This window comes from Adelges cooleyi, unplaced genomic scaffold, assembly GCF_023614345.1.
Source record: "Adelges cooleyi isolate 19-005CV unplaced genomic scaffold, UGA_ACOO_1.1 ACOO_flye_CR_arks_rails_tigmint_CR_PRNA_108, whole genome shotgun sequence".
In the NCBI taxonomy this organism is placed as follows: domain Eukaryota; kingdom Metazoa; phylum Arthropoda; class Insecta; order Hemiptera; family Adelgidae; genus Adelges; species Adelges cooleyi.
This window is the reverse complement of record NW_026095761.1, coordinates 6,668,052-6,683,205: the sequence shown is the minus strand read 5'-3', so window position 1 is coordinate 6,683,205 and position 15,154 is coordinate 6,668,052. Positions and strand designations below refer to the sequence as shown.

The following is a 15,154-nucleotide window of genomic DNA, read 5'->3' as shown; positions in this document are numbered from 1 at the left end:
AAATTATATAATGAGACGGGAACAGCAGCTAATAATAGTAAAATAACAGCAATTCTGTTGTTTTTCGTGCCTTTTGAAAACTGTGTGCAAAAAAAAAATGTTGGACAGAAGATACGATCGGGCTCAAAGCAGCATCCTCGCTTATCAGTCGTTATCTCAATAACTTAATACGCGTTATCAGGTTGAATCGTCGGCCTTATATGGGTCGGGTACCAAACGAAACCGAAACTATACGGGAAGCTAAATATAAATGCATCGCTATGATGATGATGATGATGATGTTGATGTCGGTGGTGCCGCTGCTCTTTTTATTTTTTCGCCGTCGCCCTGCCCCGCCCCGCCCCGTTCCCCCCCCAGCCCCTGAAATGGACCAAAGACATCCAAGGCGACTTTATAAATAAAAAAATGCCATACCATAACCAGAGGTCGGGTTCAATCGGCGGCGGACGACGGCGCGCAATAATATTGTGTTTTGTGTAGAGCATCAGCAGCAGCGGCGGCGGCTTAAGGGAGGGGCGCGCGCGCACCGGGTATAATAAGGTGGGTGTTTTAAATATAGTATGTACCATCGGTTTTCAAACGGACGCCAAATACGGTTCAATCTCGAATTTCGTAGGAGTCACATGTACCACAAGCGGTTAACCGCCGAGCCCGTGTGATACGACCGTTCAGTACCGCACAAAGCCGGAATTACAGTACACACACACACACACTGGTGTGCACGACGGGCAAAATCATTTTGTAAACGGTTTTTTATTCATTTGTTTTGGTTTTTTTTTTCATGTGCATCTAGTCACCGTTTTTTTTTCCTCATAAAACGACACAAACGCTCATAATTATTACTATCTATCGTATTGTACACTATTTGTTTAAATACATTTTTAATTATTATATTCACAAGTTGTCGTATACACCGAGTTCGAGTATTAATACTTCCGATTGATTCCAACAGATCTCAAGCGGATTTATTACAAATTTTCGTCCCAGGTATTATATTTATTTATCTGTCGGTTCGTACACGATACATCATTTATGTACAGGTATATCTGAATGGCAGACACTGCACGGAGAAGTCAAATCCGTTGTTCTAAACCTGACATAATAGCGCGAAGGAAAATCAATTACCCAACATAGGGGACATAATGGTAAATCCGACATCGTCTCCTTTGTGCACCAAACTAAATTAATTAATATAGTCAATAAGCTGTACGGAGTACGTGAAATTTTCAAACAATTTATATTTTTACAACAAATAATAATTATCCTTCTGTTGCTCGGTATCAAATAAAATTAAAATGAATTAATATAAACTAAAAAATAATGAGGTAACCTATTTGAACAAGTGTCATTGGATCTCTACTTTTATGATGCCATTAGGTTTAGTTTTCAAGTAAATTATATATATTTTTCTGTAGATAAATTGTAAACTATTCTAAAATACAATAATACTATTTCAGCTGCGCATCCCAGTTAAAGATAGACAAAAATATCTTTCTAATAATTTTTTCAATTTATAAAAAAAATGTATTTAAAAAAACTTAAAATGTTAAAGTTGTCTTTTTGACAAATTAAAGTATTATTTTTAATTGTAACAGTAATGCGTTTACAATGTCCATCAGTTTTGTTGAATTGAAATTTTTAGTACATTAAAACTAAAATATAATTTGTTTTTTAAAAAGGATAAAAACATCTAAATTTTAAATTAGTAAAACTGTAATTAAATATTATCATCCTAATGATATAAATACAGTTTTAGCATATTCCAAGTTCATGTGACAGTGGGGTTTTAAGGGTGTAAGCAATTAAGTATGTGCACTGTGTATAATCCGTTTCGACTTCAAATGTGTGTAGCTTTGGATCTAGTTGATAAGCTCTAAATCGTTTTCCCTGAAAAGTACATCTGTGCCACATGAAAAGATATGAAAGGCACCATTTTTTCATAACAAGCCCTGGTGACAAAGTAAAACAAAACTAACCACGCACATGAAACGATCAAATTTCGATAATTTAATTTTAATATTAAAGAGTTGATGTTTTGTGAGGTGTAACGCTAATTTTCTCATCTCCTTTATCCTTAAGTCTAAATACACTGGATACTAATAAATTAATATCAACTCACCATCGGATTCCAATTAATTATAACAAACATCTATTAAGATTTATATCAATTGTTATAATAAATACACAAGTATTAAATATTCAGATTAATTACCTTATATACTAGTTTTCTGCACTTATCATTTCATATGATTTCTATGATAGTTATGACAAGATTCAGAACGTTTATAAGTTTTTAATCTCAATTTTTAAACTAATATTTAAGATCTGGTTTTTTATTCTAGATGTTGTACATGATTGTTTTAATTTTTCTTCATCTATGTTATCTTATTTTTTATACCACATTTCATGAATCAAATTGAAATAATTTTCTTTAACACATTTAAAGAAGAAAATTGCATAATATCTATTACATACGTAATTTGTTAATTTATTTTGATTTATGATGGACAGATGGAGCTATTATTTAAGTAAAATATTTGTAGTCAATGGCTTATAGATTTTATATGAATAAAAACTATACTAATTTTTTATATACAAACACACAGATATTGTTTAACAGGTATACCCTTAGGCAATTTTATAAATATATATTTTTTTTTATCCAAATAATATATTTCAATTTATATTTTTGTAAGAGTTAACCTTTTTTTAAAAGACCAAACATTTTAGATTCTTTATTTATACTCGATGTAATTGCTAGCAGATAAAATGTTTAATAGTATAAACAATTATTAACATAATTATTGATTGTGCGCAAGGATTATATTACCGCCCGACCTATGCTGTCTATTGTTATTTTTATACATTTTTGTCTTTAGAACGTTTCTAGTATTAAATTTACTAGTTTTCTTTTTTCAACAAAATGGTCAATATCATTGGCAACATTCCCGTTATACCATTATTGCTATAATTTAAATATATACCATGGTCCATGCGTTATACCAATATTTTGTTAATATTTCGGACATTTTAGAAGCGTTGAAATCGCAGTAGCTTTTTACACAATTTGTTGACATTAAAAACCCGTTATCGTGTCGTTGGATTCGAGCTGGCATCTTTTTTCATCTAAATATAATTTTATAGCGGTACTAAGGCTTGTCAGTTTTTAATAATTACGTTCTACAACCTGAGCGTTATTTTCCAAGCAAGAACACAACAATATAATAATTATAATATTACATTGTTCTTTGCCAAGTTTATTTTTGTACCATTCAAATGTCATGTACGTAGCGCGGATGCAATACGCGGTACAGACATAATACAATTTTAACTAATTTCATTTTTAAATGCCTCAATTTAGGAATCCCAACGCTGTTTTGGCGATCAGCTTAAAAACATCATGGCTCTTGCGCCGCCCCAACGTTACTATAAATCCAGCTAAATTGCGTTGGATGTTTAGGATATTTCTCTAAAAGTTCAAAGTGTCGCGATATGTCTTAAAAAAGTCTGATACACGGGATATTGAAAAATAGTCGTGCATGTAGAAATTACAAATTGGAAAATGTACTAATTATATCAAGGCTACTAGTAATTATAATGTTCCTGGTAGATGTGGTATAGTTTTCATACTCTTCCGATTATTATAGTGATGGAAAAATGATAAAAATAAAAAAGAACCCTACTTTATTCGAACTCGTGAATGTCAGTAATAATGGTGATTAATTAGGCGTTACATAAAAAATTAAAGTCTGGGTCGGTTAAGTCCTCATAGCTCTTCCGCGCTAATAGGTAATATTTATTAATGGAAACTAAATCGTGGTAGATCCTTATTTTGTTTCCGTCATAACCGTTGGCATGATGGTTATTAGGCTTTAAATAAACTAAAGCCGAAATCCCTTTGGACCGGCATCTGAAATCTCTCACTTTATATATTACTAATTATTAATACACAAGACAAGTGATAAACAGTTAATGTTACATTATTACTATATTATGGTGCTACAAGTAAACATTGTTTAATAAACGATTTATAAGCAAAGCCAACATTTATACATTATACACATTGTGCCATTCGCAGTACAACGTTTATGTGTAATTGTAGATCTATTCTGACGTCGCAGTTCGGTTTTATGGACAATAATAATGCACAAGAAGTTACAGTCGACTATGTAAAAAGCAATAGTAAGCTGATGTTACGACGCGAGATTAAAAATACATACATTTTTGTTTATGGTAAATTTAAAAAAAAACATAGGTACGGGTATGTACAACGCGTTGTGTATAATTTAAAGCCGCCGTTTCCAAAAAAAAAAACATGTTTACCGACAAAACGTTGATATCGTATCATTTCCATCTGAAAATCAATAGAGGCGGCCATGTACATATTATAAGCTAATTCGTATGTAACGGGCGAGTAAATAATTGTACTCTGTTTTGTTTGTTTGAACTTTTTTGTTAACGTGAAATTAGGTTAACACATTACGAGATAGGTGTAAGACGTTGTTTACTCGGCGTAAGTTTGTTCAGCGGCTTGTTTGTCAAACCTCCCCAAAACGTCCAAGAGAACAGCGTACGGGTATACCAAACATATAAATTACACATGCTCTAGTGTAAATCACCATAATAGGTATAGGGGAAATATTTTCTAGCTATTTTTAATTCAGTCGTTTGTGACAGTGTGTCATTATCGAAATTTAAATAACACGCACTTGGACCTTGGTACTGACCCTCCAAAAAAAAAAACTAAAAACGCTTCATCGACAACGGTCAATATCGCACAAATTTATCCAACGGTCTGAATGTGTTTTGACAGCTATGTGTAACGATTACTAGAGGTTATTACCGTTATGCCGAGAACACCAATAACTATTTAAGCTTCGATGCAGAGCTAAGAGGCTATTTTAAAATTAAAAATCGTTCATTATGAGTGCCAAAAATACATTTTCGTTCAAAAGAAAACTGATCTAAACCATAACACTTAAGTCATAAATGGAATGCCATGGTATATTATTTGTTAACTTACACAACTATTAAATATTGCAATAATTTTGACGTTCAGCTAGATTCTCGTGCAATCACATTCCAGCTTTGCCGCATATTTAAAACATCTATAACCTCATTGTAATGCAAACCAATGATTTCTTGTCTATTTCCACGTCTGAAAATGTAATATTAATCATTTATTCCACTACAACTACAGCTTACGAATAATCAATCTAAAATTGTTGTTAAAACATTTATCTACTGTATTTTGAGTATTTTGTGTTATGACTTCAATAAAATGGTGACTTTACAAATAGGAACATATTACATACACAAAGATACTGGCAAGCAAGATGTTGTGGGAAGTTACTTACACATGAGTTTGGTCGTGTTCAGATAAATCGTAAACTAAACTCAAGCTCACTATCCAAAACATCTTACGTAGTTCTTCGAAAAATATTGGCAACAAAATTATGTTTTTTACTTTTTAGTAGTTATTTATATTTATAATTATTTATATCGCGCGCTATTTTGACTTATTATAATTTTCATTCACTTTTTAAATTCGAGTAATACAAAATAATTACATTAATAAAAAAATTACAAAATGTGCATTAAATGTGACCAAAATATTATTTGTACAAGAAATATTTTGTATATAATTTCACTAACGATCTAAACAACTTGTATTTTTAAAATGCAATTTAAAAACGTAGAAAACACAATATATACACATAGAAAAAGATTTACAAGTTCTAATTTTATAAAACCTACTATAGTAAATTTAATACATAATACTAAATGTATTTTTAATATGAAATTCGTTATCTTTTATAATGGTTCTTACAGCTTGATTGTATATATTTAAAAAACTAATAAAAAGAACATGTTTCCATATTATAGTTTTGTTAAGTAATTAAAAAAAAATTATGTGTCTAAAATTTATAATAATCACATTTTTATTACGATTTCCAATCCGTACAAAATATGGAAACATCGAATAAAATATGTAAAAGTTTTAATGGGTATGACAAAACAAATGTTTAAATACAATCAAGTAGGGTACTGCTCTTTCGCGTAACTAATTTAAATATAAATTGAAATCTAATTTGAATACAAACGAGATCTTCACGTCATCGCCTTTTCTGATGCCAAGTAGGGTTATAACTTATAACGGAGAATTTGAGATGCCAATAAAAGGGTGTGTACAAAAGGGTTGGAGTTTGTATTGAGTTTGAAGTGAATTTGTTTCTTGTAGTTTTGTTTTCACTAATAACTTCCGAGTTTTCCAAAGATCATTATATTATTATTTTTATTTTATTACTTACATTGAAAATATATTTTTTATATTATTTAATTGTATTATTATTATTGACAAGACGCGGCTGCTGATGACTCCTTGCTTAACCTATTGCATAATATACATGTAATCTGCATGTAGTAAACGAGTACATAGCATAGAAAAATACACACCACAATATGATTATCATACAAACACATATTATAATGCATTGTCTAGGCGACTCACTGTCTGGGATTGAAACTGGCACACTAAGACCGGACTCCAGTATAAACACTACCTACCTACTAAACCGTACAAAGTTGTATTATTAATATTATTGTTACGGTGTTATAATATAAATTCTGTTAAATTGCACCAGCCATGACTTTACTGTGTGCTTGCCTAATGATTATATTCAGTGACTTAGCTAGAGGAAGTGCTTGGGAAGTTCATTTCCTTCAAGCTCTCACGAAGTTTTGATAAAAAAAAAAACATTACTCGGAAACTATGTCAGTTTGATCGGTGACAATTTTAAACCCGAATGAGTTTTAAAGGTTCTACCTAAAATTCCCAGTCCCGGCTCCGCCCCTTCTAGCTACAACTATGACCTTTTTCCATGTTATCCTAGATTTCACGATTCACCGGGTTGGCGCACTGAATTGTTTACACTTTCAATAAAAACATTTAATTATAATTTCTCTCATACAAAACGTCGAGTGTACTTGGAATGTTCTGAAAACCATAGTGCCGCTCGTTATCCAGCTCTGACATTTAACGTATTAACGGCATTAAATTGTTCGCTTTAACATGGTCCCAAGGATTTATTATGGTTTTGCATAAAATACTGTATTATTTACACACAGAACATAATAATAATTCATACTTTTATATTGTAAAAATTAACGCCACCATACAGCGTTTAATGAAAGCCGCTCGAATGTGCTTTATTAAAAACAACGTTTTTATTTTACCACCCAATTGTCGAGTACAGTACACTATGTTATTCGGATCGTGTTCATGATCGGTTGGCACTTAAGCAACCCCGAGGCTTCTTTTAAATAAGGTCTGTAACGTGTTCAAAACGTGAATGGGTAAGGTCTTGCGTAGGTATAGTATCGCCGGCAAATCTCGTGGGCGCCCGCAGCAGAGAAAAACAATTATTAACCGCAATAATTGCAAACCTCAATCTCGGCAGCAGTATAAATTGATTGATCGGAGAATAATGCAAAAATATTCTAATCGAATAATACAATACCCGTCGAACCGTGTATATAATGACAATGTAAAATCTAAACTCTTGTCAAACACTTCATGAAAATCTCTCTTGCCAACTGGTACACCGTCGCACAATAGCTTTTATGTGGTTTGCTATTAAGTTACAATTTTTAGTAAAATTATAATAAATCTATGACGTTTTTTTTTTTTTTTTAATTATTATTGTATAAGTACCACCATTTTGGTTCTCGACTATTATTTTTATTTCCATGTTTAATTTTAATCAATAACTAATATCATTGTATTAAAACAAGTACAATAACAATTGCCAAATTAATCTAATAATATCAGACCATTCAAAATAGAGATATATGTACTTCATATGTTACTTACACTTTTTTAAGTATGTTAAACAATATATGAATTTTAAGTTACTTTGAAATTACAAATTAGACGTATGTGTATACTAATTTGTGATATTGTCATCACAAATTAGTTCGAAGTCGTTCCTATCCCTATAATTTGATATAGGAACTAATCCAATTCGATAAACAAAATTTAAACTTGTTTTTGGGCACGATAAACAGACTGTGATAGATTTACACATTGAAGCACAAATTAAAGTTGTTATATCAAAAAATTGCATCTAGTATAATATTAGTCATTCATTTGAGTATTCTGAGTCAGACATTGGTGACCATATAAGGTATTGTAATAAAATAATTTTAAGAAATTATCATTCTACAACAATTCCTATATTACACTATTATACGTATGTAAAGTGCTATTAAATATTTTAAATCAAACAAAACCTGAACACGTCGAATACATAGGAAAGTTGGTTTTATAGCGATGACCTAATTATTTTTAACGGGTTTTCGCCAAACATCCGTACATTTTTCGCAAACGAAAATCAAATTAACTATAAAGAACGTTTGGCCAGGAGCGCATAGCGTAGGCGCGTTTAGTGCGTCATGAGAGTGTTAGTGTACTTACCATTCACAACAGGTTACCATAGTGTGAATGGAAGACATTGGTAAACAGCGATACTGAAATTATAATTTATTATTCATTCTCAAATAATAATCTCAGAACGGTAAAAAGTACACACAAAGAGGAGTGTAAAAAAAAACCAGTTTCTATTAGTACTCGGAAAGTTATTGCGTGACGCGATGATGATGATAAAAATAATAATAATTCTGTACATTTGGAACCGTGTAATACAAAATCCCAGTTGTGGCATTAAGATATGACTTATGGGTTTTGCGTTAGCAAACTATTTACATAACCACATGGTATGGATAAATTAAAAAACATTTTTCTATCCAGTTTTACATAGGTTTTTAATTAGCTATCGCTCGATAAACATTTTATAGCGTTGCATTTGATTTTAAATCGTGTTTTATAACTGACCATTATGACTATAACTGAAAGTAAGAGAACTGGAAAACATTTCAATAGGTAACTCACGATCTAGTTGTTGAGCTTAGCTTAGACTTTCTATAAGGACAATAGTAGAATATAAAGACTAATAAAAGAAAAACATTTTTTAGCCAACTTAAATTGAATTATGAAACTCATAAAAATGCACTTAATAAAGACAATATACGTATATTACAGATAAATATTTGGAGATTCGCATTATAAAGTTTTGTGACTGATAATTGTACTTAATAAATAGATGATGATTCCAATTGAAGTTAAGTTATAATAATTAATAACAATAGACAAAATGTGCATCAAATTGCATAACCAGTACGCCGCGGCGTAAGAGAAGTTTTTTTCTAAATGGTTAATCAATACTTTTTTTATTAATTGATTACAAACAAGTGTAAAAAAAAAAATAATAATAGCTGAACAGTCGCAATTAGAGATATAAAACACAACACATTTTAATTTTAAAATTGTTAAAACTTACGACTACTCTAAACGAATTAGACCTGTTTAGAAAATAGTGGCGTTTCGACAAATTCATTTGATAATGCTAAAATCTAATAGTACTCGCAAGAGCTAATTTTACATTTCAAATTATAAATCAAATTGCTCGATGACAACCTACCTACTTAGCTTCCTAACTTATATCTAACTACAACTTCTTATAACATACAAGAACACAATTATCATAAAACGCACAGCGGTAGTCTTATTATATTGTTTTGACATGCTCTATCTTTATAGTAGGTACTTGACTATTTTTAATGTTGCCTCTTTTTCAGATGCAGGGAATAAGCATAAAATCCCCAGATCAAGGAATAGTGCCAGCGACGAAGGATACTGGCCGGTAAGACAAACCAATATAATACCTTAGAATTTATTTTATTTTACAAAAACAATAAAATCTAGAAATAATGGCGTGCGTGTGCTATGAATTAATTAATAATAGTAATAAAAAGTCATAAGTAGGTATAACGGTGTAATTACTTTTGTGAGATTTGAGACTCCATCTAAATAAATTACCTTATTAGTAGGGATTCAAATTTTGGCTAGGACTTCCACACCAAACTAAGTACACGTGGCTCCATCTACCACATTTCTCTGAAACAAAAAAATCGTTTCTAGTGAGGTCGGCAGATAGCGCTTCCAATACATATATTCAACGCAACCCATATTATATGGTTATTTACAAAAGTCTATGAAATTTTTTATGCATATGTAAAAATGTTTTAAATCTCATTTAAAACCAAAATAATAAAAATAATCTAAAACTACCGTAAAAAAACGAAGTATCGACCTTCGGTTTGGTCACAAAAAGTATAATAATAAATGAACTATTATCGAATTTCTACTTACAAAAAAAACTAGGAATAAGAAAGTTATATAACCTGACATGTTCAATGTTTATTTAATATTTTTATATAATGAATAAAAATACCCAAAATAGACACTGTAAACGAGTATAAAAATGATGATATAAGATTTTTATGAATTACTTTGAATTTTTATACCGTGTACATTTAAATAAAATCCTGACTTAATGGAAAAATAACTAATTAAACTGAAATGCGTTATGTTATTGATAACCTGCAGTTTTTTTTAAGTATCACATCCACGGTTTTGTTACTACCGAGAAGCGAAACAACATTTTCGCAATAAGGCAAAAAAAAGTTTAAAAAACTAAAATGTATAAATATTTTTAAAGCAATTAAGTTGATTTAACTTAATTAATAGGATTTCAAAAATCACAATAATTAAAAAAAATGAATCATTCTGTATATCTCTCAAATGATTAATGAATAATAATTATGTACATAATAACTAATATTCTTCATTAAAAAATAGTATTTTCAACTATTTACAGGAATCTCTGATAAAATAAATCATACGATTGTAATGTCTTATAATAGAATTTTAAATGCATTGTTATTTTTCACATTTAATTCTAAATAGAATTAAGGCAAACGCATAATGATTTTTTTTTACAACGCGCCAGGCTGTTATAAGAGACTAAGAGTATAATAGTAATGAGATAACAAAAAATGAGTCATAATATTCTTTTCATCAAAATTTTAAACAATATAATGTCATACCTCAGTTTAAAATAAAAAAACTATTACAATATCAATGTAATATAATTTATCTACATTTTACATAGTTTTGTTATGGATATAATCGTTAGCCTCATTGACACGAACTAAAGTATCAGATTTTAGTTTATATTGATCAGTTGTATTGATTTTGATAATAATATGACAAAGCGTCGTCTGGTCCTAGGCAAATGCTAGATGGTGCAATTGTATGTAGTGATATTACAAATTTCGAATTTTGAAACTTCATGTTTTTAGGCTCACGATTATTAAATTTTGTTAATTCAAAAGACTATTTAAAAACTAGAATATTCTAAAATAAAAATTTTCCGCAAAAGAATGATAATATTATAAGAGAAACAAATATCAAAATACATTGTTGTAAGAGAATTTTATCATTGTCGTAAAGAACACAGAAATTAGGTAAATTAGTAGTACAATATTATCATTTAAATATCACACACCTTATGTAATAATATCTTAATCATAATTTTCTGATGGACTTTTTATTTTTCATAATGTAAAGTTAATTAATAAAATAAAAATTGGAAATTACCCATAAAATTTTTACCACGATACTATAAGGTATTACAGCGATCTCATTAATTTAACCAAGACGTCTCTGACGACAGTCTTCTTGTTGGGAAATCATAAAGCTGTTTTTTAAGCGTTTCAATTTTTTTTTTTTTTTTGATACCGAATAAGGAAAAATTTTATGTTTACTGCACGTTGAATAAGTTATTTGTTTCCTTGTGTCGAGTCTCAACTAAATACAATATAAGCTATTTTAAATGTAATCAGTAACTACTAATCATGTTTATTTATAGTCCATGTTTGCGCAGAACAATATATTAAATAAAGTAATATATGTAAACAATTTTATATTAAATACATGTTTTGTAAACAATCATATAGGATTCCCTTGTTATGTATCCTTGATTTTTACAACAACAAGGTTCAACACAGTCAGACTGCAATTAATTTACTATATTAATTGTAATATTGTTTGTTATTAGAAGTCGCCGAAAATCCCGGTGGAAGCTCAAATTTCACCATCAAGCGTTACCCCCAGAATACTTGAACCACTACGAAGCGTCCATGTTGTCTCCCCAACCGTCTCAGAGCGTAGCACAGTCGACCTCGCCTGTACCTTTGAAATCTAAGCTTTTGCCAGATGCTCAAACTAGCGTTAGATTCGATGACTTGCCGTACATGGGAGAGATGACGTTAGACAACGCTAAACCGCGGAGGGGACGCAAACCGAAGAAGGTAATGAGTTGAGAATGTCGAAAGATTTATAAAATCACAGTCAATTCAGATTAATTACTATTATTGAAGGGCTGCGGGGAAGAACAATCATAGTCAATATATCCAAAGTTTTTAGTATTGCAGTTTTAAAGTTCGAGAACTCAAAAAGACTCACGAGATAAAGTATAATATAATGCGGATAAATGTATATGTAGCATTGACCGTGATCTTTTTTCCTTAACTCGATTCATGCATTGATTAGTAAAGAAAACGAACCACATGATGGTGTAACCGTCTTCATTTTAGCAAACTAAGTGACTATGATCGTTTTCCCCTGCAGCCCGTCAATTGTTATACATTGGGTGTATCACGTGGTGACCTGCTAGAATTGCGTATAAAATCTATGTATATATTTGTCAGAACCGTTGTACACCCTGTGTAGTACCAATCAATCAGTGACGGATTAAAATTTTCAAAATCCCAAGTATGAACTCACATGTTTTACCGTGAAATATTTTGTAAACGCCGCTATTTCGATAAAAAAAAATTAATCAAAAATATATTATATCATAATATTTTAAGCCTATCCAAAAAAATACAATTCTAAAATTAAAATGAATTAATTATCATCGTTAATAATATATTATTACCACGCAAAAAAATTGTACATAAAGACGTTCTGTACCTATTACGAATATAAGTTTTAATTTCTAAAAAATGAATTGGTTTTGTCCTTTTTTAGGCCGATATATGTCACTTGATTTACAAAAATTACGGTACTACCGTAGTGGAAGAACCGCTAAACTTGTGCGTGAGAGACCAAGTGCCGTCGATAGTCGATTACAATATGGCCGCCGGTGGTTCTTCTGGGGCGGTCCTGCCGGAGTCGATGGATTTCCATCCGTCAAAAGACCCGAAACGCAAGAGCAAAAAATCACTGGCCAGAGAACGTCTGGAAAAAACGTTCAAAGAAAAAGGATTCTTGATACAAACCCAACAACTGGAATCCGCCCAGGGCGCCACTTACTGCAAGTTCAGGCAGCTGAGGAAGTTCACCAGATACTTGTTCCGGAGTTGGAAACACCATTTACCCGGCGACGTCGTGGACAACGGCGTCACCAGTCCAGTCACATGAGCCCGTTTTAGTGTGTGTTTAATAAGTTAAAGTTTTCCATTTTGTTGAGAGTTGGTTTCTATATTAACCGGCAGTTCTGTCAAGTTAACCCACGCAGTAAACTGTGACAACAGTGTGAGAAGAGTCTAACGTTCTCGGAGAACACAATATTTAAACGATTAATGTCAATTTATACAAGTCAACGTAGTGGCTATTTGATTATTTGATTTGACATTTTCTGTACGAATACTATCAAAATTAATTTTGGTTATTTTTCATAACGAAAATATCTAAGACACCGATTCAATAAATGTATTCGAAATATACTAATACAGAATACTGTATGTACTGTGTACAGGTTAAAGGTGCAAAATCGATTCAACTTATAGAATCAACCTCTTATTTACATTCAATTTAAATTAAGGGAACTACGAACAACCTAGTCGAATCTATTTCAAATCTACAAATAAAAATAATTTTGTAAAATTTATTGTTACCATCACATTTTTATAAGAAAAAAAAATGAACTTAATTTTTGATAATTTGATATTTATTTTGACAAATAAATCCCGTGATTTTGTAGCTAGACCTTGATTATTTAAATAATATATGCTGCTGTGTATTATTTAATAATACAAACACTCTTGAGACATTTTTGTATGTAAATATTACCTAGTTAATTTAATTTGTAAGATAATATTAAACTGATGGACTAACAACAAACTTCGTTATTTATCTGTGATAAATAAGGTGCTATATTATGTTGTACAACCATGTTATCTAATGTCTCAGAAAATATTTAAGCACCATGTCATGTTAAGTTGAAAATTCTGTTTGTTCGTTTTTTTTTTTACTTGTTTGTACGTTGTTAAAATTAATTTATTCGTGGTTACACTTTTTGTTACCAGCAATGTTAGCATAGCTAATTTGATGTTATATTTTTTAAAGAAAAAAACATTAATAAAACTATAATAAAATAATGGTATAAAATAATATTATAGTTTGTATTGGACTTGTATAATCACACGGGGCTTAAGTTATAATGCAGAAACAAATACAATGGTCTTAAGTTTTAAAACAAATTTTAATAATGTTTTAACGCGCTGGGAGTTATAGTTTAATAACAGTTAATAAAAGTAAAACAAATCAAACTTATGTAGGCGTCCATTTCCAATTTCTTTCCTTTTTTATACTTAATATTTTACACTCAGTTGTAAAAAAGCTAATATTTAATGATTTACACTCCCATAGTGTTTTATTATATTTTTTAGAACACTGAACATTGCAAATTATTCATTTTAAAATCAAATCAACATATTATAATTGAAAGTATAGGTAAAAAATGTTTTTGTCTTTCAATCATACAAATTCAGTTTTATCAAATGATAATAACATACGAAGAAAGAGTAAACCAGAGAAATGAATATGTGCACAAACCAATAGCGATTAAAATACTATAAGATTTATATTTATTTATATAATATGATAGCATGCATAATAAATTACAAACGTACACATATAGTTATATAAATATTGTGATAGTCAAATGAGATAAAACATGTTTAAATGATTGGGACTCGGGTTCAGGATGGACGTTGAATTTGGAATCATAACTATCATATGTTAAAAATATGTATTTTCTTTTTGTTCAGTTAGCTCCTTTTATGACGACTAAACAAACATATTCACCACGTTCAAGCGACAAGTATTGTTTTTTTGACCTTTGAACTGTCTGTTCGTTGAGTATTTAATTTTTTTCTCAATAAACTAAACATTATACAACGCAAG

The 15,154-nt window shown here is 30.3% G+C and overlaps 1 protein-coding gene across 2 annotated transcripts; it reads left to right on the top strand.

Moving 5' to 3' along the window:
- Nucleotides 1–638: 638 nt before the first annotated feature.
- On the top strand, nt 639–14,425 carry LOC126844745 (uncharacterized). Of its 2 annotated transcripts, XM_050583143.1 has the most exons (5): nt 639–987; nt 1,041–1,145; nt 9,697–9,761; nt 12,021–12,273; nt 12,995–14,425. In XM_050583143.1, exons 2-5 carry the CDS (start codon nt 1,143–1,145, stop codon nt 13,385–13,387), a joined length of 714 nt encoding a protein of 237 aa, XP_050439100.1. In that variant the 5' UTR covers nt 639–987; nt 1,041–1,142; the 3' UTR covers nt 13,388–14,425. The 2 variants fall into 2 exon arrangements, with proteins under 2 accessions (XP_050439100.1, XP_050439108.1); XM_050583151.1 differs by lacking the exon at nt 1,041–1,145 and having other exon boundaries at nt 641–987; nt 12,995–14,424.
- Nucleotides 14,426–15,154: the final 729 nt, after the last annotated feature.

What these genes read in the sequence shown, in the direction of transcription:
- LOC126844745 (XM_050583143.1), top strand. An exon ending in GCGACGAAGGATACTGGCCG is followed by an intron (nt 9,762 to 12,020) that starts GTAAGACAAACC and finishes GTTTGTTATTAG; the next exon opens with AAGTCGCCGAAAATCCCGGT. An exon ending in GGGGACGCAAACCGAAGAAG is followed by an intron (nt 12,274 to 12,994) that starts GTAATGAGTTGA and finishes GTCCTTTTTTAG; the next exon opens with GCCGATATATGTCACTTGAT.